This window comes from Tachysurus fulvidraco, chromosome 25 (genome assembly GCF_022655615.1).
Source record: "Tachysurus fulvidraco isolate hzauxx_2018 chromosome 25, HZAU_PFXX_2.0, whole genome shotgun sequence".
In the NCBI taxonomy this organism is placed as follows: Eukaryota; Metazoa; Chordata; class Actinopteri; order Siluriformes; family Bagridae; genus Tachysurus; species Tachysurus fulvidraco.
Window position 1 is genome coordinate 4,799,852 of NC_062542.1, and position 22,072 is coordinate 4,821,923.

General features: G+C 40.6%; 3 protein-coding genes across 6 annotated transcripts in view; 1 reads left to right on the forward strand and 2 right to left on the reverse strand.

Annotated features, from left to right (window-relative positions):
• spire1b (spire-type actin nucleation factor 1b) overlaps positions 1 to 3,366 on the reverse strand; it is a 21,662-nt gene extending 18,296 nt beyond the window's left edge. Inside the window, exons 1-2 of one of the 2 annotated variants that reach the window (XM_027170841.2) lie at positions 2,947 to 3,366; positions 696 to 727 (exon numbers count right to left, since the gene is read on the reverse strand). In XM_027170841.2, coding sequence (XP_027026642.1) covers positions 696 to 727; positions 2,947 to 3,217 — 303 coding nt within the window. In that variant the 5' untranslated portion in view covers positions 3,218 to 3,366. The remainder of the gene's footprint in view (positions 1 to 695; positions 728 to 2,946) is intronic. The other variant, XM_027170848.2, reaches the window with a different exon arrangement.
• A 1,588-nt stretch (positions 3,367 to 4,954) lies between these two features.
• cep72 (centrosomal protein 72) lies at positions 4,955 to 10,648 on the forward strand. Of its 2 annotated transcripts, XM_027170860.2 has the most exons (10): positions 4,955 to 5,089; positions 5,276 to 5,406; positions 6,319 to 6,511; positions 6,632 to 6,746; positions 7,069 to 7,235; positions 7,838 to 8,002; positions 8,477 to 8,610; positions 8,713 to 8,806; positions 9,139 to 9,305; positions 9,522 to 10,648. In XM_027170860.2, exons 1-10 carry the CDS (start codon positions 4,990 to 4,992, stop codon positions 9,630 to 9,632), a joined length of 1,377 nt encoding a protein of 458 aa, XP_027026661.1. In that variant the 5' UTR covers positions 4,955 to 4,989; the 3' UTR covers positions 9,633 to 10,648. The 2 variants fall into 2 exon arrangements, with proteins under 2 accessions (XP_027026661.1, XP_027026670.1); XM_027170869.2 differs by lacking the exons at positions 4,955 to 5,089; positions 5,276 to 5,406 and adding an exon at positions 6,031 to 6,118.
• LOC113658468 (tubulin polymerization-promoting protein) lies at positions 9,816 to 22,072 on the reverse strand. Of its 2 annotated transcripts, XM_027170926.2 has the most exons (6): positions 21,902 to 22,072; positions 20,239 to 20,322; positions 16,370 to 16,699; positions 12,993 to 13,146; positions 12,468 to 12,710; positions 9,816 to 12,352 (listed from the first exon to the last, which is right to left on the reverse strand). In XM_027170926.2, the coding sequence occupies exons 1-5, from the start codon at positions 21,928 to 21,930 to the stop codon at positions 12,513 to 12,515; spliced, it is 795 nt and encodes a 264-aa protein (XP_027026727.2). In that variant the 5' UTR covers positions 21,931 to 22,072; the 3' UTR covers positions 9,816 to 12,352; positions 12,468 to 12,512. The 2 variants fall into 2 exon arrangements, with proteins under 2 accessions (XP_027026727.2, XP_027026738.1); XM_027170937.2 differs by lacking the exons at positions 20,239 to 20,322; positions 21,902 to 22,072 and adding an exon at positions 17,075 to 17,219.

The following is a 22,072-nucleotide window of genomic DNA, read 5'->3' on the forward strand; positions in this document are numbered from 1 at the left end:
CCACTTTGGAGCGGTAAGGGTTGCATCACACGTTCTGGGGAATTATTTCTTTAATACAGATAATACAGATTATGTAGATAGTTTGAAATTGTAGGTTCGGAACTTTCCTGCTTTTAGCTTGTATGCCGACTCTTTCTATCTAACTAATAAGTAACTACCAGATAAAACACTCACACGATACGTCTGAGAGCGGTGAAGCTGTGTAGTCTGTTAGGGAGGCGAATTAATCAATACGCATTAAGACCAGATTTTCTCGCAATTAGTTACCTTTGCTCCTCTGTGACTATCGTCGCCGTAAGCCTCGCTGTGAGATAAAGGCCAAGGCCACTTGAAATGTAAATGATAAGATTTATGTCGGGTGATAACAGTAGATAACTCTGACTGGTCTGTAAATGTCATCAGCAGGAAATCTTTCATGTCCCAGCATGATCATTTCCTCTCTCTGAGAGCTTTGGTGAAATACTTTAGGAAATAATCCTAATAGCTCTAGTAATAAATCCATCAAGAAGAAGAAAAAGAAGAAGAACAACAACAACAACCTAAACTGTGGAAAAAAGTATCACAGTCTCAGCACAGATATGAATCTGACTTCTGTATCCATCTGCTTCTCTAACGTTATCTCAATAGTCAAAAATACAGTCTACACACACAGCCTCCTAAATCAAACACAGAGAGGAACGGACAGCTTCACTCACCATATCCACAGCGGATGCCGAGTGCTCTTTCCCTGCAGGGAGAAATGAAAGAAGGAAGGTCAGGGTTTGCATGAGGAGAAGAGCACGATAAAACAAACCGGGCATGCAGTGCTTTATATTAACGGTCAGTCAAAAATATCCAAATTGCCAAAAGTTACATACTGCTGCTTTAAATGATAAGGTACAAATTAGCAGTGGAGCTGAATCAGGGATCAGTCAGCTGAGCTTATCTGGGGTTGGAATCAGTCTCTCGACAAAACAAGTGAAAGCAAGATTTAATTCAATTCAATTTTATTTGTATTGCACTTTTTATACAATTAACCTTGTCTCAATGCAGCTTTACAGAACATAAACATAGAACAAAAGGTTAATACAAAGAATAATGTAATACAAAATTCAAAATTAATATTAGATATATGTAAATGTGTTTGTATTTATCCCCAATGAGCAAGTCTGAGGTGACTCAGGTGACTGAGGTGAGGAAAAACTCCCTTAGATGAGGGAAGAGAGATAAAGGAAGGCTGAGATAAAGGAAGAAACCTTGAGAGGAACCAGTCTCAAAGGGGGAACCTCGTCCTCATTTGGGTGACACCGGAGGGTGTGATTATAAACATACAGTCTGACGAATCTATATATATCGATATGTTATAAGTTAAGGCAGTTCAGTCATTGTACAGCTTTACAGCCTGGTTCGCAAAAAGGACATGTGGAATCTCAGCAACCCAGATTTTAGAATATTTTAGTATATTTTCTTTAAATACTCTTACAAATTGTGACTAGCTCATTAATCCTGAGCAATAAGGAAATATATATGTTTGAGTGTGTACAGATATCAGACACACCCATACACATCCTATAATGAGTCACACCTGGGTAATCTTGCTTCAGGCAGGTATGACATTAGCTAAACGTATGTCAACAAAGTCATAACTCAATGTAAATACACACCTAATCTATTAGGTATAATGTTTATCGTGTGTGTGTGTGTGTGTGTGTGTGTGTGTGTGTGTGTGTGTGTGCGTATTCCAATGCCTACAAGTGTATTTAAAAAGAAGAAATAATATTATATTGATATAGTACAAAAAAAATGCTCTTTTTATTATTTTTTTAACCTACACGCATCATAGCGTGTGGTTTAGGAGTCTGTGTGCGAAAGGATTATGGGGAAAAACTGGAATGACTTCCTTTAAGATGTTAAACATTTTTGTATATGTTTTTTTAGTGTATCTAATATGTTTGTGAAAGTAAGATGAGCATAAACCAAATCTGTGCTGAGATCCTATTTATGTTACATAAGGATAAAAGGAACATTTTTGAGAAACTTCACCATAGTGAGTATTGCGATTAACTAGAACATTTTCTTTTTTAGTAATTACCTGAATACAGGCTGAAAAAGAGAGGCTGGTGAGGGAACTATTTATATCTTCTATAAAACACCTATACATAAGATATTACAATAGCTTCTTAAAGACATCAGACATTTAATCCGTCTATAAACAGTTAAAAAAGTGTGACATTCAGTCAACTGTGTAATAATTGATAGATTGCTGTAGAATACGGGGAAGAACGCACTCTAGAAAGGGCAAATCACATGCTGAGGTAAACACACGGAGATAAACAGGCTGAGGTAAACTAAACAGGCTGAGGTAAACTAAACAGGCTGAGTTAAACAGGCTGAGATAAACAGGCTGAGGTAAACTAAACTGGCTGAGGTAAACTAAACAGGCTGAGTTAAACAGGCTGAGATAAACAGGCTGAGGTAAACTAAACTGGCTGAGGTAAACTAAAAGGGCTGAGGTGAGGTACATGGGCTGAGGTACACGGGCTGAGGTACACGGTCTGAGGTACACGGGCTGAGGTAAACAAAACAGTCTGAGGTAAACAAAACAGGCTGAGGTAAAAACCCACTGAAGTAAACAGCCCCTGACTCCTACGTGGCACTGCAGTTGAGATATTTGGCCTGTATTGATAGCAATATATTCCACAATAAGACGTTCATTATATACAAAATGAATGGATGAATTTCAGGGAGTCTATGTGTGTAGAATAAGCATTTGTATAGCTATGTGATAAACGTTAAAGGAATATTGCTGCATATATACATATACTAGTAAATATAGACTTAATATTCAAACACGTGAATCTGAATTGTCCAATCAAAATCAAGGTAATCTGAGCTAGATTGGTGATGATGATGATGATGATGATGATGGTGATGATGGTGGTGATCATGATGATGATGGTATTATACCTTGTTCTATCCTAACAGCTCCGTCTTTATGGATCCTGACATCTCCTGGTCCTCTGACAACCCTGTGCTGATCCGAACGCGATAAATCTCTGCAGCACTGATAACACACAGCCCACGCCTGCTCCTCGTTAATCGGCTGGTCGTACAGCGTTAAAATCTCCTCCAGAGAGAGATCTTCTCCATCCGTGTCCTCCTTCTCCATGGTGTGAGCCACAGGACCCGAAGCGTCCATCAGCTGCTCCGACTTAGCATTCGCTCGAACCTCACACATCCTCCTCTCATTTTAACCGTCATTCAGTGAGAGAGAGAGAGAGAGAGAGAGAGAGAGAGAGAGAGAGAGAGAGAGAGAGAGAGAGAGAGAGAGAGAGACGCAGAACACTGCCGTTCCCTGAAAGCGTCGGTTGATAACTAATCTGGTCGATTGACACTGCGCATGCGCGCAGTTCTTCACAGTTTACGACGCCGCCCGAGGTATAATGCGCATGCGTATCATTTTACATTTTATTGCTGTTAAGGTGTGCAATGTGGATTTATATTACACGTACTTGTTTTTGTTGTGGTCTGGTTTTCACGTTTCTTATAAAATTGTGTTTATTAAAACAAACAAACAAACAAACAAACAAATAAATAAATAAACAGCTGCTTTGGTTACCTGCCTAATACAGTGTCTATAATCACACCCTCCAGTGTCTAATCACACCCTCTGGTGTCTATAATCACACCCTCCAGTGTCTATAATCACACCCTCCAGTGTCTAATCACACCCTCCTGTGCTATAATCACACCCTCTGGTGTCTATAATCACACCCTCCAGTGTCTGTAATCACACCCTCCAGTGTCTAATCACACCCTCCTGTGCTATAATCACACCCTCTGGTGTCTATAATCACACCCTCCAGTGTCTGTAATCACACCTTCTGGTGTCTATAATCACACCCTCCGGTGTCTATAATCACACCCTCTGGTGTCTATAATCACACCCTCCGGTGTCTATAATCACACCCTCCTGTGCTATAATCACACCCTCTGGTGTCTATAATCATACCCTCCAGTGCTATAATCACATCCTCTGGTGTCTATAATCACACCCTCTGGTGTCTATAATCACCCCCTCCAGTGCTATAATCACACCCTCTGGTGTCTATAATCACACCCTCCAGTGCTATAATCACACCCTCTGGTGTCTATAATCACCCCCTCCAGTGCTATAATCACACCCTCTGGTGTCTATAATCACACCCTCCAGTGCTATAATCACATCCTCCGGTGTCATAATCACACCCTCTGGTGTTTATAATCACACCCTCCAGTGCTATAATCACATCCTCTGGTGTCTATAATCACACCCTCCAGTGTATATAATCACACCCTCTGGTGTTTATAATCACACCCTCCAGTGCTATAATCACATCCTCTGGTGTCTATAATCACACCCTCCAGTGTATATAATCACACCCTCTGGTGTCTATAATCACCCTTCCGGTGCTATAATCACATCCTCCGGTGTCTATAATCACACCCTCTGGTGTATATAATCACACCCTCTGGTGTCTATAATCACACCCTCTGGTGTCTATAATCACACCCTCCGGTGTCTATAATCACAACCTCTGGTGTCTATAATCACACCATCCAGTGCTATAATCACATCCTCCGGTGTCTATAATCACACCCTCCAGTGTATATAATCACACCCTCTGGTGTCTATAATCACCCCTCCAGTGCTATAATCACACCCTCTGGTGTATATAATCACACCCTCTGGTGTCTATAATCACCCCTCCAGTGCTATAATCACACCCTCTGGTGTCTATAATCACACCCTCCGGTGTACATATGTGTATTATATATACTATGTGCTAAATACTATGTACATAGAATGGGTAAAATGGTAAAATGTTTTATATACCCTTAGGATATGATGTGGAAAAAGACAAGAATTGCATGTTTAAATGGTAATTGTACTGTAATTTCATTCCTTCCTTAATGTGTTTAATGGCGAGAATAACCTTGCTTTCCTTTTGTGTGAACCGCGCATGCGCAATGCCTTACCGGCAGTTTAAAACTATGGCGCCGACGCAGTGTTTATCACTAACAGAGCAGTGGATAAGGGAAAGGTTAAAGCTTCAACACCAGTGTTTAGGTGAGTTAATTACAGAAGACCTACTCTAAATCCCGAATACATCTTTTTAACGTTTTAAAAGGCCATTCTATTACTTTCGATATTTATTTTATTAACTCACTTGAAGGTTTGTTTATCATGTTAGCTTAGCATGTGATGCTAATTCTCTGTTAATTCTGCTATCTTTTTTTAATTATTCAAACTTAGCGGATGTTCGATCACTGCGTTTGCCAGGAACATACGAAACAGGGAAAATATGTCATTTGGGAATTTCTCTCAAGAACTTTGTTCACTTGAAATGTTTGGATCTTTCTCATAACGCCCTCGTTTCTGTGGAGGTGAGTAATTGTTGGCAAATTCAAGACAAGTCAAGAAGCTTTTATTGTCATTTCAGCCATATTTATCTGGTGCAGTACACAGTGAAATGAGACAACGTTTCTCCAGAACAATAAAACATGAGCTACATAACACAAAGACAGAGATAATACGTTAATCTAGGACTTAATAAGTTAGTCCTAGATACATAAAGTGTATCTGTGCAACCTGGTACAAGCAGCACAGGACACAAGAGACGAGACAGACAGCGCAGGACACAAGAGACGAGACAGACAGCGCAGGACACAAGAGACGAGACAGACAGCGCAGGACACAAGAGACGAGACAGACAGCGCAGGACACAAGAGACGAGACAGACAGCGCAGGACACAAGAGACGAGACAGACAGCGCAGGACACAAGAGACGAGACAGACAGCGCAGGACACAAGAGACGAGACAGACAGCGCAGGACACAAGAGACGAGACAGACAGCGCAGGACACAAGAGATGAGACAGACAGCGCAGGACACAAGAGACGAGACAGACAGCGCAGGACACAAGAGACGAGACAGACAGCGCAGGACACAAGAGACGAGACAGACAGCGCAGGACACAAGAGACGAGACAGACAGCGCAGGACACAAGAGACGAGACAGACAGCGCAGGACACAAGAGACGAGACAGACAGCGCAGGACACAAAAGAGTTTGATACGATGGTGCTGTAGACATGGATGTAGGCAAATTTCTCTGTATTCCAAGAAATAAAACCCCTTTGAACCCTTTTTTTTTTTAGTAATTCCTTGTTGTCCTGCATAACATTTTGTCACCTTGTTGATTATTTTTCTATAACAGTGTGTACTGTCATGACATTATTTTCCGCCTCACTGAAGAGAATTCTGTGCTGTGTGTAATTATTTCCTTGTTGTTTTCCAGGGCATCCTGCATCTAAAGTTGCTCGAGAACTTGAATCTGTATTACAACAGAATCTCCTCTCTTCAGGACATCCTGTCTTTAGGCAGCCTTCAAAATCTCAAGGAACTGGATCTGAGGTTAAACCCAGTTGTGAAAAACCATCCCTATTACCGCCTGAACTTAGTCCAGGCAATCTCTAAGCTCCGGAAACTTGGTACATATTTGTTTTGTTGGTACACTAGAGGGTTGTGTGTGTGTGTGTGAGTGTCTGTGTGAGTGTGTGTGTGTACAGTACGTACATTTTATAGTTTACTTGTTGTTCTGATCTTTCCAGATGACTGTGTTGTCAGGGACAGAGAGAGAAAAGCGGCTCTCATGCACTTCTCGGCAGAGTCGGGAGTTGAGTCCAGTGAAAGGTCTCCACTTTCAAAAACGGAGATAAGTAATAGGTGATTGTCTTTATATTTTCTACTACCAGGTGTGTAGAAATTGACAGATCAAAATAAAACATTCACAAAGGTTCAGAACAGTGTGTATTTGACAGCGATGTTCAGATGAGTTGCTTAGATAAAGTATATACTTGTGGCCAGTGTGTCTCGATGCTTATATCCTTTTATATACATGTTTTGTACATGTTCTATATCATATTGTTGCATTGTCTCAGAAAAGGATAATCATCCTTAATTCCAATGCCAAGATATTCTAAGCTACAAAGTCCTAGAAATAATCGCATTATTGTCCTGTGATATGTTTTGTTTTTGTTTTTCACAGAAGCAGCGATCCTAGAATCGCTTCGGTGAACAAGATGTCAAAGCTCATGCTCCAAGAAGGCAACGAGGAAACGGTGCTGAATCGCAACTCCGATGGGAAAAACAGGACGCTGACGCATGAAGATCACGTCGAAGAGTCCAGCAAAGCAGATTCTGCTCGTTTACAAGGTAGCCGAAGTCATCTCTGTGTAAATACGTCGCAGAAAACGCTAACTTTGCTAACAACAGAAAAGATCTAATAGTAAGCTGTTGTCACACATTGCTCGTTCGTTGTTCGTTCTGGTTTTGCCTTTTGTTCACGTTGTCTGGCATATTTAAAGGGACAAATATTTCATATTAAATATAATTTTGATGTGGTTTTTCCACTCTTTTGCTGAACAACCAAATTTTAAATCTACTCAATGGTTACGTTTCAGGAGTCTCGTTAGAATTGTCTGATAATTAAATGTTTGTTTTAATAATTTAATAGTCATTAAAGTAATAATTGTTCATTCCGCCATTCAGGAATTTCAACCCCAATTTAAAAAATGTCATAAAACTGGTGAGTGTAGTTCATGCTCTATTTGTAAAAGTCTGTTTGTCCACAAGACGGCGCCATTTCTCTTCCTCTGTCAGAACTTAAATCTTTGGCGTCTAAAAAAGTGTCCAAAATTTACGTTAACACTTTCTTCCTCATAGTTTGTGTCCATAACATTGAAACAAAAGTGTACCATGTCGTACAATATCTTAACTAGAAGTGAACGCTCGATTGATACTTTTGCAACACACAGAGACGCGCCACCCTGTCGGACCCTGTCGCAGGAAAGACGCTCCCAGAGTCACCTTCGTTGAACCGTCTGTAAAGAGATGCACTTCTAGTAACCTCACACCCATCAGAACACAGGCAGAAAGTTATTTCACGCCACACCCCAGCAGCAAAATTGCTTCTACGCAAGGTATTTATTTTTTGGGATTGTTTCATTTGTTCATTTGTCTATTAGTAGAAATTTGAAGTGTCCTGGACAACTGAAAACCGTTGTTGATTAAACGTAAAACTAGATTTAGTTATGTAGAAACTCGAATTCATCCCTTGCAACATTACCTTTCTCTGAACCTTTCTGAAGCATTTCTCTAACATCAGAGACCCTACCTTTTTAAAAGAACGGTAATAAAAATTACATTTCCCTTTTTTCCGAAAAAAAAAAAATCAAACGTTTTATCGAACACATTTTTTATTGATATCGATCACGTGTCTATCGCGATACATATCGTTATCGCCCAGCCCTACTTGTAGGTGATTCGTTTCTATATTTAAAATCATTATATCAAAGATCTCTTCGCATGGGAGACATTTCTAAAGCGTTTCCAGACCCACATCATGCACAGTATTAATGTTGGGGATTTACTTTTATCTTAATGATCTGTTAAAGGAGCTGATCATGAGGGCTGTTTGTTGAAAGATTTCTCGGAGAGGAAACTTCACCCACCGAGACTGAATACGGAACACCGAAGCTCTTATGACCGAGAACCGAAAGGACCCGAGAGAGCCAAAAGATCCTGTAAGGTAAAAGAGTCATCAGTAACGAAGCGTATATATTTTAGATCTTGGGTTTAAGCACGTCTTCGGCACAAACTATAAAATAACCCGTAACGCTCTCGCGTTCAGGGGGCGTACAGGAAGCCGATGGAGCTGCTTCTCAGTTTGGTGGACGAGTACTGGTCAAGCGAGATGAAGGATCACAGCACTAAGCACTTTTTCAGTGAGTGAAAATCCTCCATTTGTATTTTTCTGTCATTTGACGGTGTGACTTGCACTCACACGTGATGGCTGTGCTTTATTTCAGTGGTACTAAAATTGTAGGATACACCGCTCATTACTTTTTGATAAAGGAACCTGATAAGACTTCTAATTTATAGTATTTGGGGTTCAGTGATTCAGCTTCCAGATTCATTAAATCATCACCAGATGCATGCTGGTGGTGATGTTATCATCAGATCTTTACACCACAGCGCATGGAGCTGTATTAGGCGAGATAACGATGCACCTACCCGTTGTTTGTGGGCTTGGTTTTGTTCGCCCCTTGTGTTTTAGTGCACGCGGTGCGGATCCTCTGTATGATGGAGCAAGAGGTCGCTAACGGCGAAAGCGTGATGGCTGCACAGAGGGAGAAGATCCACACACTGAGCGACCAGCTAGACTTAAGGAAGAGAGAACAGAAGAGACTTACGGAGCAGCTGAAACAGGCACATGGCAACATCGTAAGTCTGCGCTGGTGGTTCGGTTCGTTTTCACAAACAAATCAGTCAAAATGGTTCATAGTGAAGGTGATTCAGAATCATTTACATTTAGGGCATTTAACAGACATCTTTATCCAGCCTTATAACTTATGCGTTATAGTGATGCTGTATAGATAATATGTTGTGTGTGTGTGTGTGTGTGTGTGTGTGTGTGTGGTTTTTTTTTCTTTCCAACAGGAGCATCTTCATCGGGAGTTGAAGAACGTTTTAGAGGAGAATGTTTCTCTGCAGAAACAGCTGATCAGATTAGAGCAGCAGATTCTCTCTGATAAAATGAGGGACACTTAACCAAACACTTAACCCTGAAGTGATTTCTAACACCTTGCTACTCAGAACACACTTCTCTTGTATAGAACAGTACAAGAACAGAAAAAACAAAAATTCTAAATATCCTAAAACGTGTACTAGATCATATCCCTGTAGAACATCAAGGATTTATTTTAAGTTCAGCCGAACCCGATCAGATCGGCCTATTTATTTATTTATTTATTTATTTAAAATATTTTCAGGTCAGGAATCAGTTTTTTGTTGTTGTTTTTTTTTTTTTTTAACTAACAGCTCATTGAAGCATTGCTATAAAATTTGCTGAGGTGTGCAAATGTAATGAGAAGGGGAAAAAAATATCGGAGCCAAAACACAAGGCCTTGTCTTTCTTTCTTTCTTTTTTTTATTTCTTTTTTTTTTATTCAGAACAATACTACAACACACGGACAAGTTAAAGGTCTGTCGAACGTTATCTTTTCTTATCTATCGTTATCACACAACATGCAGCAGGTCACCGTAACACACAGAAAAATAATACGAAATACAAGACGACGTTTCGTTCCTCGAAAAACCGAGGGTTTTACAGAATTCGGAGTTCGAAGCACACAAAACAGCAACCCTTTGTTAAAACACAACAACGATATTTCAAACTTGCTCTTTTGATAGAAATATGAGTCACTTTCCAAGCAGGAATGAACTGGAACAGTGTGACACTAGAGAATGGAAAAATAGATGTTCTTTAGAAGAATATGTCTGTCTATACTTGCTGTCTTCTTCCTTCCAGGAAACATGCTGCACGTTTTTTGGCCCTGAATCCTAGCCCGACGTTTTCAAAGCAGACGACATTAAATACCACAGACGCCTGCATCGGCAGCATGAAGGTTTCATAATTTGCATCGGAAAGTATATACCGCTAGTTTATTTATAGTTTTGTTTTTTTTAATATATATTCTTTTTTTGCTATAACAATTTCTGGTTTCTGTATAAAGTCCCTGTATGTAATACAACATTAAAAGAGAATCGTATCACCTTTTTATAGACCTTTAGGTTCGTTTGTGTTATTTGGCTAAAATGCAAACACTGTAAACATTGTTTATTAGACTGGAAAAATAGCATGGATTAAAAGGTGCCGTGATGGGACATGTCTCTCGCTCTGAAACCACAAGATTCTTTTAATCTGGTTTAATCTCATTTGGATAATGTTGTAATTATTATTATTATTACGAGTAGTAACCAGACTTTTTATTTTTTTTTAATATATGTATATTACTCAAGATGTTACTTAAATTTCTTCCTGGCTCTCGGTTAGGCTTCGGGATGAGACGATAATCATAAGATGATCTGTCGTGTTATTTCAAATTGATAGCTCACATTTATGAGGAAGCTGCATGACTTGGTACCTTGTTTGGGCCAAATCTGTAATCCCAGGATAAAGTTGGATGATTACGGTATATAACGGATCACTTCTAACGACGTTAAGACGTAACATCGGCGCACGTCTGATCCGATCGGTAAGCGATGGCCGTCGTGCATAGTAGTAGTATAGATAGTAAATTGTGCTAACACAGCGTTATCGTTAACCAACCATCTGATCCACGCTTGACTTCCTCAGTGCGATGGGTATCAACGGAGAAGCAAACAGCGTATCAGCCAGTGTATCATATTATGCCATCAAGCGTTAGCATAAAAACACGATCAGAAACACTATTAATATTTTCGATCCTATATATAACGGAAAGAAACATTAACCATTACATTATACAAATATATAAAACGTAGCTAAACCGACGTCGACGAGCCGAGAGTACGAGTCGTCGAATTCGGGGACTATTTAAGAACTTCCGCACAAGTTCACATCTAATATCAGTAGACGTCAGCTCAGGGATTTTGAATAGGACACGCTAGGCTTATAGCGAAAAATAAAAAAACGCAAACCTGTACGAGTGGAATCTGATCGCAAGCAAAGATGCACCATAAAACACATGAGTATAAAGGGCAGTATTTAACAACCTGAAAGAAAATTTAAAAAAAAAAGTTCTGTTTTGTTTTATAGCAAAAAGATAATAATAATAATAATTCCTACCTACAGAATGAGGTCTGATCAAAAAGTCCTGATTTTTAGAAAAGTACTGATTATAAGGCTGTGTACATTTTAAAGAGTATTCTCTTTACTGTTCTTGGTGTGAGTGAAGACGTACACGTTTTCCCTTTTATTCTCATTGTTAGTCATTAAAATATCGATCTGATGTGTATGTTTCCACACACCACGTGTAATTGGCTTTAATAAGATCGGTAAGTTTTCTTTTTGTGTAGCTAAAATCCATTAATAAGTTTCTAACAATTCTGGGATAAAGCTATAAGGATAAGCGTAAAGGCTTAACAGACCTACATTTATTTCTGCCTTATGGTTTGTTCCTGGAAGAACTTGAACACTTCCATACAGAGCAGTTCGCTGCCTCCTTTGTGCCGTCTGTAACGAACGGTTTGATTAGACCTCGTACGTGCTAATGTCGACATTTGGTCAAACGTTTTTCTTGTCGAACATTACGTCGTCGTTCACGACTCATTAGGATACTTGTGTTCTCTGTTTTTTCCTGCCTTTCTGAAGTTTACTTCTGAAAGTGAATGTATGATGATGATGATGATGATCTCCGTTCTTGTCGAGGAATGTACCAGCCGGCTGCGTCTCTTGTCTGTCGATGTAAACGTTGTTCCAGTTCTCCAACATCACGGGAAACAAATCCCTTTCACAGAAAAAAATTATGCAGATATAAACAAACAGAAATAGCAAATATTATCCTGTTGTGCTTTTTTTTTTTTTTTTTCTTCCCCTCTTTCCTCCTTTCTCTCTCTCCCCACCTGCCATGTCTGTTGATGGAACAGGGGGATTGTTCACATGGGTTTTTATTGTGGTTTGCCCTGGACCTTCTTCTCGTAAGACCCTGCATGTTTGTAGCCAGAGACGTAGCCGGATTTGTCGACCATGTCGACGCGGCCCGCTTTGCCTTTCCCGCGGCCTGTCTCGTCAAAACGCTCCTTATGAGAACCGGTGAACTTGGTTGTGTCGGTCAGACGGGATACGGTGGGGGACGCCACAGCTCTCTGAGCAGCCAGAGAAAAAAAAAACCATTAATGACCATATCACATAATTATTTGTGAAAATATTTTATGCTTGCTTCCTGTGTTCTTCCTGTAAGTCATATGTAATGTTCCTTCAAAGTTAATTATATTTAATCAATTAAAGCAGCTTCTTTCCTTCTAGTGATGATAGAGGTTTAGTCTCTAAAGATCTAGTGAGGTTTCAGGCTTGAAAAACTGTTCTTAATAATGCTAACTTAAAGCTGTCTGTTTAGTAAATCTGTTCTGTTGTGTATCTGTGATTACCGTAACTCCAGATATAATTGGCGACTTCCCTTCGATCATCTTGAAGACCTCCTCCGCTGCTTCCTCGGCGGTTTTATCTTTGAAGCGCTTAATGGCTAATTCAGAAAGAGCCTCCTTGAACTGGTTGTAGGTGATGGTGCGGGCTGATTTGTTCCTACCAAATGATGTGGGGGAAAAATAGAGCGATAAAATTTACTGGCTAATTGCACAAACACATTTAATTTAGCTGTTACTTTGGATTACGTTTGTACTGATTTGCTAACCTTTTTTGTACTAAGAGTGTTCTTTATTTCTCAAACTCTAAATATCTGTCAGGCTTTTGATTTTTTTTTTTCATTTAGAGCGGTGTTGATAAATGACGAAGCAAAGAGGCCACACCTCCTTTTCTGAGACCGACACACACAGAGGCCACACCTCTTTTACTGAGTGACACACAAAGGCCACACCTCCTTCACAGAGACTGGCACACAGAGGCCACTCCTCCTTTACTGAGATTGACACACAGAGGCCACGCCTCCTTCACTGAGACTGACACCCAGAGGCCACACCTCCTTCACTGATTGACACACAGAGGCCACGCCTCCTTCACTGAGACTGACACACAGAGGCCATGCCTCCTTCACTGAGATTGACACACAGAGGCCACTCCTCCTTCACTGAGATTGACACACAGAGGCCACACCTCTTTCACTGAGACTGACACAGAGGCCACGCCTATTTCACTGAGACTGACACACAGAGGCCACGCCTATTTCACTGAGACTGACACACAGAGGCCATGCCTCCTTCACTGAGATTGACACACAGAGGCCACTCCTCCTTCACTGAGACTGACACCCAGAGGCCACGCCTCCTTCACTGAGACTGACACACAGAGGCCACGCCTCCTTCACTGAGACTGACACACAGAGGCCACGCCTCCTTCACTGAGACTGACACACAGAGGCCATGCCTCCTTCACTGAGACTGACACACAGAGGCCACGCCTCCTTCACTGAGACTGACACACAGAGGCCACGCCTCCTTCACTGAGACTGACACACAGAGGCCACGCCTCCTTCACGGAGACTGACACACACAGAATATTTCCTACAATAAACACAAGCATGTGTGATAATACACGAAGTCTGAGAACTTCCCTGTTCCACACTGAACGATCAGAACCTTCTATTCTTTGCAAATAGTTTGTGTAAACAGATCAAATCTTTAATGCTGTACTCCAACCTGAACGTCTCTTCCCTTTGGACAAGCTCACCATCTTTATTAGCATTTAGACATGCCTGATTTCCTTCCTCAGACTCGTTTGTTTCCTAAACATCAGCATTAAAAACGTAGTAACACACATACAAACACCCACTGCTGTGGTGATCAATCACCTAAACAAATGTCTACAAAGCCTCGTGTCTCCCTGAGTAACCCAGGTGTCATAGCAACAAGCTCGTGTAAACACGCCCCCTTTTTGGTTTATTATTAATGGGTGGATTTGTTTGGGCGATCCTTCAGTGCTCCATTCCTCTCTGCCTGCTGCATGCTGCCTAATGTCAGAAAGGAAGTGCAGCTACTCACAGCAGACTGGATGTGTGTGAGTGAGAGAGGAAAAGACATGGGGGGGGGAGGAAGAGAGAGAGAGGAAAAGAGGGGGAGAGAGGGGGAGTGCATGAGAGAGGAAAAGAGTGAGAGGAAGAGAGAGAGAGGAAAAGAGAGAGACTGAGTGAGAGAGGAAAGTAGAGAGAGAGGAAAAGAGAGAGAGAGTGAGGAAAAGAGAGAGCGAGAATGAAAGAGGAAAAGAGAGGGTGAGCATGAGCGAGAAAGAGAGGAAAAGAGAGAGAGAGAGAGAGAGAGAGAGAGGAAAAGAGAGTGCATGAGAGAGGAAAAGAGTGAGAGAGGAAGAGAGAGTGAGAGAGGAGAAGAGAGAGTGAGAGAGGAAAAGAGAGGGAGAAAGAGAGAAAGTGAGGAAAAGAGAGAGAGAGGAGATATAGTGAGAGAGAGACTGAGAGAGAGAGGAAACGAGAGAGAGAGAGTGAGGAAATGAGAGAGCGAGAATGAAAGAGGAAAAGCGGGTGAGAATGAGCGAGAGAGGAAAAGAGGAAGAGAGAGAGAGAGAAAGAGGAAAAGAGAGAGAGTGGGCGAGAGAAAGAGAGGAAAAGAGTGAGTTAGAGAGAGAGGGAGGAAAAGAGGGTGGAAGAGAGAAAGAAAAAGAGAGAGAGAAGGAGGGAGAGGAAAAGAGAGAGAGGAAGGGAGGCTCATATAGATGTAAGCTGAAATTATTCTCTCAAACGCTATAAACCGAATGCTAATCCTCCCTGTCATACATTAAGTATTAACGGTATGTGCATGAACATTTCCATAATTTTATTTATATATTTTATTATTATTTGGGTTTTTTAAGCACCGCTTAAAATGGTTGTTTATTCGAGCCCATTTTCTTTACAAGCGAGGATCACATGGATTGATGATGCAAGCAGATGACAGCAGTTCGAACTATAGAGGTCTCCAAACCAGCCTAGCGACGTCAACACGGCACCCTTCCACCCCCGAAGTCGTGTTTTAAACAAAACGCTACACAGTGTAATCCTACAGGATCTGCTCAGACATCTAAACAGCCTAGTCCCAACCAGGAGAAAGATAAAACATCAAGAACATATCTCATATCTCAGTATTCGTGGTGTTTGCACAGATTATGTAAAAGTAGAAGAATGTTTATTCTCAAGGTTCACTCAGGATGAAAAATTCCCATGAGGCCACATTCTGCTGCGCGAAACAGAAAGCAACAAACTGATTCTATCTCTTATTTAAACAGACGATAAATCCTCTCCAGACAAAAAAAATGAGCTACGACATCAGCTTAGCTTCGTGCGAGTTTTTTTTTTACAGGAAATAAGCATGTTCTGAGTACGTGTTTGCATCCTGTCCACCGATTCGTGGTTTTTGGAATTTTCCAGCAGTCATCCCATAATGGAATTTAATCCAAAGGAACTTTTTTGTTCGCTGAATTTGCCACTAAATTGGCTTCCCGTGAACACGTTATACATTTCCGAGATTGTTGGATCTCGACGGATTCTATTACGTGTTTTTCTTGGCAAAAAAACCCCAAAAAAACGAACGCATGATTACAAAATACGAAAAACAAAGCATGCTTATTTGGATGAAGATCGTAATTGTTGCTTAGGTTTTCGATATGTTCTGGTAAATTGGTTCTAAGAAATTCTATGATATTCAACACACGATGTTGTACATGTTGTTTAAATGTACATATTTTAATTCTTTTCATAGTCAGTAATCCTAAAGTCTGTTGGAAAGAACTGTCCTATTTCAGGGACAACGTATCAGGACATGCCTGGTTTAACAAGCCGTCTCGTGTGAGACGTCACCCTTACTTGACTTTTGAGAAGACGATGTCGACGTCCGTGAGGGTGATGAATTTGTTGTCTATGACGCCGCAGTCCTTGCACAATTTGGACCAGTTCTTGCCGTGCAGGTCCTTCCCGGTGGCGCGGGTGTCTCCGTGGATGGCGAAGCGTCTAAAAGCCTCTTCAAGTGGCGTGAGCTCTACCGGGGTCCTGGAGCCGGCAGCTCCTTCGCTGGTCCCGTTAGACTCTGTGGAGAGACGCTTGGCTCGCTCTCTGGAGTGCTCGCTGGGAACACGTAGAGGTGTGCTGTTTGGTGTGGGGTGCTTAGCGCTCTGGACTTTAAACTCTTCCATGGTGCTGAAAGGAAAGAAGAAATTACACTCTTCATTGTCAAATATTCAAGCACTGTAAAGGTCTGGAGTCAGAGCACAGAGTCTGTGATGATATGGTACCAAAAAGCAGGGTTAAGGGCCTAAATCATGAGCTTAACTGTGGCAGTTTCCTGGTGTTTTTTTGTTTGAATGAACAACCTTCTGATCAGTAAAACCAGGGTCGGAGCACTGCTGCCCTAGCCATCATTGTGATAGTAATCATGAAACAGACTGCTACTTCCTGCAGCCTGGTTTACTTTAGTTCACAACTTAACCTCTGAATTACAGCTCTAGTTCTGTCCAGTTCCAACCTGCTACCAAAGAAAACAAAAAAATCCCATGGACACAATGGCCTACTCACTTGTCATGCAGTATCATATGGTGGATAAACACACAGGGATGAAAGCACTAGCTATCAGCAGATTCAATATAAAAGATCAGACAGATGTGCAGCATCAGAATCAGAATCAGAATCAGATTTATTGGCCAAGTGCGTTGATGTTGACACAAGGAATTTGGTTCCACCTGTACAGACATAAATAACACTGTACATACTATACAAGATAATACAGACTATACAAGACAATGCAGATGTGATATAATAGGCCACGTTCACACTGCAAGTCTTAATGATCAATTCGGATATTTTGCTCAGATCTGATTTTTTTTGTTTGGCTGTTCACATTACCATTTAAAATGTGGCCTATATCAGATACAAGTGTGAACTGTTTGCGGTTTCGAACTGACCCGCATGCGCAAACGAACAATAACAATGACGTCACACGCAGCACGCCGTTGCGCTAAAAAGTTGGCGAGGTTATGGAGGAAGTATTATATCATCTGGTGCAAGCAAACATATCATGTAATGCCAGGCCCGGCTCCATTGGGGGGCCAGAGTGGGCCTGGCCCACCCAATTAGAGGCCTGGCCCACCTTGGCCCCACACCACATAACAGCCAATCACAAAATTGGTGCGATATTCAATTCAGCTCGAGATACGTTATTTTCTAATTTCTGCCCAACCCCCTTTTTCCCCACCTAGACAGACAGACAGACTTAGCTCATTCATTCACATTCACGCTACCTTTGAGGTAAACGGACGTGCTTATAAAGCAATAAACGACAGTCACAGTAACTTTATTAGAACTGTTAGTGAACTTGATTAACACACTATATATAGCCTAATAAAATACAACATGTACAGGTTTGTTCTAGTTGATGTAAATAGTTATTTTAAAAGAACTGTCCCGTTTTAACAAAACATTACAAGAATAAACCCAATTCTTAGTTCATGCTTCACTCAAGTAACAAGTTTGTTTTAGTTGAATTGTCACTATTTATCAAATCTAAAGTTACTTAATTGATACAAGATCTGTTAAGGGGTCAAAAAAATATTACAAATGCAAAAAGAGAGAATGTAAAAAAAAACATGTTAACCCTTTTTATATATAAGGGTTAATGCAGAAAACACAAACACAACAATAACAAACAACCCTAACAATTATCTTAATATATGGTATTAAAACTATAGACAGGAGAGATTAAAGCATTAAAGGACACGGACACACACACACACACACACACACACACACACACACACACACACACACACACACACACACACACACACACACACACACACACACACACACACACACACACACACACACACACACACACACACACCAACCGGCCTACCTGGAATATCACTTGGCCCACCTTTCATCTCATATCTGGAGCCGGGCCTTTGTAATGCTATAATGTGATGTATTCAATGCAAACATTATGAGTACGTAACCACTTTATATAACACTCTTAACACACACACGTTACATACATAATTGTGACGAATGTCGATGTAGATTGACGTAAAAGTGGCATCAAATCCGCCTTGGCTGTTCACACTGCGGCCACATTGGAAAAAATCAGATTTGGGTCTGATTCAGGATCACATATGGGCGTGGCCCAGATCTGATTTAAAAAAATCAGATCTGGGCCAGATTTGAGTGTTCACACTACTCCGGAAGAAGTCTGACCTGGTCACTTGACCCCAAAAAAATCGGATTTGGGCCACTTTTACCTGCAGTGTGAACAGGGCCTTAGACATTATGAGTATTATATATGAATACAGATTATATGACTGATCAGTTATGTACATAAAGTGTGGGAAGTACAAATAACTGTATTGTGCAATATTATGCTTTTTGTACAATATGCAACAGCAGTAATGTGTGCAACGTACACGGATAGTTCTGATAATGCAGTACTTATACTGTAGATATGAAGCAGGGCATATAATTATGGTGAGTTGTTGATCAGGGTGATTGCCTGGGGAAAGAAACTGTTCCTATATCTGGCAGTATTTTAGTAAGCAAAGCTCTGTAGCACCTAACAGAAAAGAGGAGCTGAATGAGGTCGTGTCCAGGGTGCTAAGGGTCAGTGGTGATTTTTCCTGCCCGGTTTCTGGTTCTTGTGTCGTACAAGTTCTGGGGAGTGGGCAGGGGGGGCACCTTGTTTAGCTATGTGAAATGTAGTCTTTGTTTTTATATTTTCAGTGTTGGATGAGATAGAATGATGCCATCCTTCCCACACAGACAGATGGGAGAACTGAAACTCTCTAAGCGCACATGTGTGTGTGTATGTGTGTGTATGTGTGTGTGCATGTGTGTGTGCATGTGTGTGTGTGTGTGTGTGTATGTATGTGTGTATGTATGTGTGTGTGTGTATGTGTGTGTGTGTGTGTATGTGTGTGTATGTGTTTGTGTGTGTGTCTGTGTGTATGTGTGTGTGTGTATGTGTGTGTGTGTGTGTGTGTGTGTGTGTGTGTGTTTTTACATCTCTCTTCAATATTCATACATATGTCATCATGTCACCTGACACATTTTTTTTATTAAATAGTACCAAAAGAGCAGGAGCAGAAGTCCATCTGGCTGAAGAGCGGACCAGCTCGGCATCTCAGCAATGCTCAGATGAAGGCTTTCTGCATCGTTGTGAACAGCCTCACAAATATGATCTTTTCTTGCTTTGTATTGGATTTTGTATAATATGTTACTGATGTTAAAGAACTGTCAAATCATAAGGCACCAGAAGAAAGAAAAAAAAACAATAGCATGATAGAGCTTGTAATGTGAAACTGACTGAATGAGCGGATGAGGCGAAATGCTCTGGAACCGAGGCGAGCCGCTATTAATAGACTATTAATAATATGGAATAATCTGCCTAGTGATCTGAGCGTGAGCACACGGACACTCCAACCACGTAAAGCATTTTCCCCTCATGATTACAGACAACACTCTTGGGCTACAGCAGACCTATAATGGTATTCATAATGAGAATGATTTATAACAGCAAACATTTATAAACACCGTTGTTAGCTGTGCTTATTGCTGCTGTGGTAAGGAAACAAACTACGGCTGTCAGCATTAGTGAAAAAATGCTGAAGTGACAAGTTTCACATTCACACAGACACACACAATAAAAGAGCTAAAAAAAAACCCAAAGCAAAGGCACAATAACAGAGGCTCACCTTGGCATTAGGTGTCTTCTTTCACTCTCTGTCCTCCCCTCAGTTTGGTTCTGTTCGGTGTTTGGTCTCTCGTTCCCCGTGCAGCTGCAATGGCAAAGATTTTGTTTCTTTTTCTCACTGTGCAGACTTACAGGACAAAGTACGTTGACACCAGACACTTTTCACTTTCACATTCAAAACCGCAGTCACATAGCAGGTTAATTTATGACAAGCCTCGAGTTGTATAAATGCCACAGCTTACAGTTTAGAGCTTTTCTAAGAAAATTCATAGATTTCCATAGAGTACAAAATACAGATCATCCTCAAAATGTCAAGATTAGCTCTGCCTGCTCACCGCTTAAATATTATTTCAGGCATTGGGAATGACAACTGACAGTCAGACCCAAATCAGAGAAATGGGCTGTAACGTAATAAAATCAACCAGAAACAAATCAGTGCCTCATGACTTATTTTCATAATGTATGAAAATCAACCATAGACAAATCAGAGCTTTCTAAAACAAGAAATCAGCCGAAGAGCAAAGAGAAACCACACAGCAGCATTTAATCGAACGATCAAACATTACGATTCTATTGATGCTCACAAATCACATGATTTAATAAATATTTTAGAAGTTTAGGTTAAAGTTACAGCTGAGACTGATGTTAGTTAATTACAAATAACTAAAAATCATAAGTGTTACAGAGGGATGGATGGTGATGGTGTAGATTTTGAGATTTCAAAGCCTTATTATGTCAGTGTGAGTGAAGTTTATAATATTTTAAGGCACGTACTAATTTTTGTACAGATGTTTGTTCAATGGGATCAAATTTTTAATGGTTTTCTAATTTGTTTATTATTCCAAAAACCTAACCGAAAGCAATAGAATAAAATTAGCGCAAATATAGCGTTTTTTTTTACATCGATAATGTGTCAATGTCGTAGATATCAGCGACCACATCACATCACAATGTTTACGCAGCAGGTCAGCCATACAATCTGTAGTCTTATTATATTCTCCAAAGTAAGAAAGTTGTTGTACAGAAACAGGTCTAGGTGAATTGAGAAATGTCAGTAAAGGTGTCTGGATTCTGTGTAACATGCTAATTTTCAGGAGAAATCAAGGTTGTTGAGGTAAAGTTTGTAGCTACTGTCAAAAGTACCAACAGGAACTAATTTGTCTTGTAAACATTTAACTGTAGAAACAGTACACAATGAAAAAACACAGGGTGTTGTACATTAATACATAGTGCCGTTGTGGTATAAGAGCGCACGTGTGTGCTGTGGTTGGAAAACTTTTTGGTGTGGTAACAGTAGCTTTACGTGATGTGCGCAGTGCTGTCAGTTATGTTCCTTACTTATTTAATTATTTATCCCATTTGTGTTTATTAGTCTACCTGTTTTTCTTTAAGATCATAACAGTAAGAAAAGCTTTTTTTTTTCTCTCAGTGTAATTAACAAGCCTATAGATTTAACACCACTACAGTACTAATAAGACTGTTCAGTCATTGGTCACACTGCTGAAACTTTGATCACACAAGCAACCGTCAGACTTTATTGCTGTTAGCGTTATTGTAATAAAAGTGTCAAATCACCTGGCACCAGCAAAGGAAACAAGAGCACATGACTAGCAGTGAATCATGTTCTGTTTTCTACGAACGTATCCACTTAAGACGTCGCTCACCTCAGTGCGGCTCCCATAGCACCCGACATCGCAACGCTCACAACCTCAGAGACGCCGCACTGCCATGGAAATACGGGAACCAAAGATATTTTCTGCTGTTTCAGCCCTGGAGGAAGCTAACTAGAATGTCACAAACCACAGTTTAGCTACGATGAGCGTTTCTGCGCGGAT

Excerpts from the sequence above, each read along its gene's own strand:
- LOC113658468 (XM_027170926.2), bottom strand. The coding sequence starts at position 21,930 with ATGTCGGGTGCTATGGGAGCCGCACTGAG. Across the intron at positions 20,323-21,901 it reads GCTATGGGAGCCGCACTGAG|CTGCACGGGGAACGAGAGAC; the intron begins GTGAGCGACGTC and ends TTGCCATTGCAG. Across the intron at positions 12,711-12,992 it reads CAATTATATCTGGAGTTACG|AGAGCTGTGGCGTCCCCCAC; the intron begins GTAATCACAGAT and ends CTGGCTGCTCAG.
- cep72 (XM_027170860.2), top strand. The coding sequence starts at position 4,990 with ATGCCTTACCGGCAGTTTAAAACTATGGCGCCGACGCAGTGTTTATCA. Across the intron at positions 8,611-8,712 it reads GAGCCAAAAGATCCTGTAAG|GGGGCGTACAGGAAGCCGAT; the intron begins GTAAAAGAGTCA and ends TCTCGCGTTCAG. Across the intron at positions 8,807-9,138 it reads CAGCACTAAGCACTTTTTCA|TGCACGCGGTGCGGATCCTC; the intron begins GTGAGTGAAAAT and ends CTTGTGTTTTAG.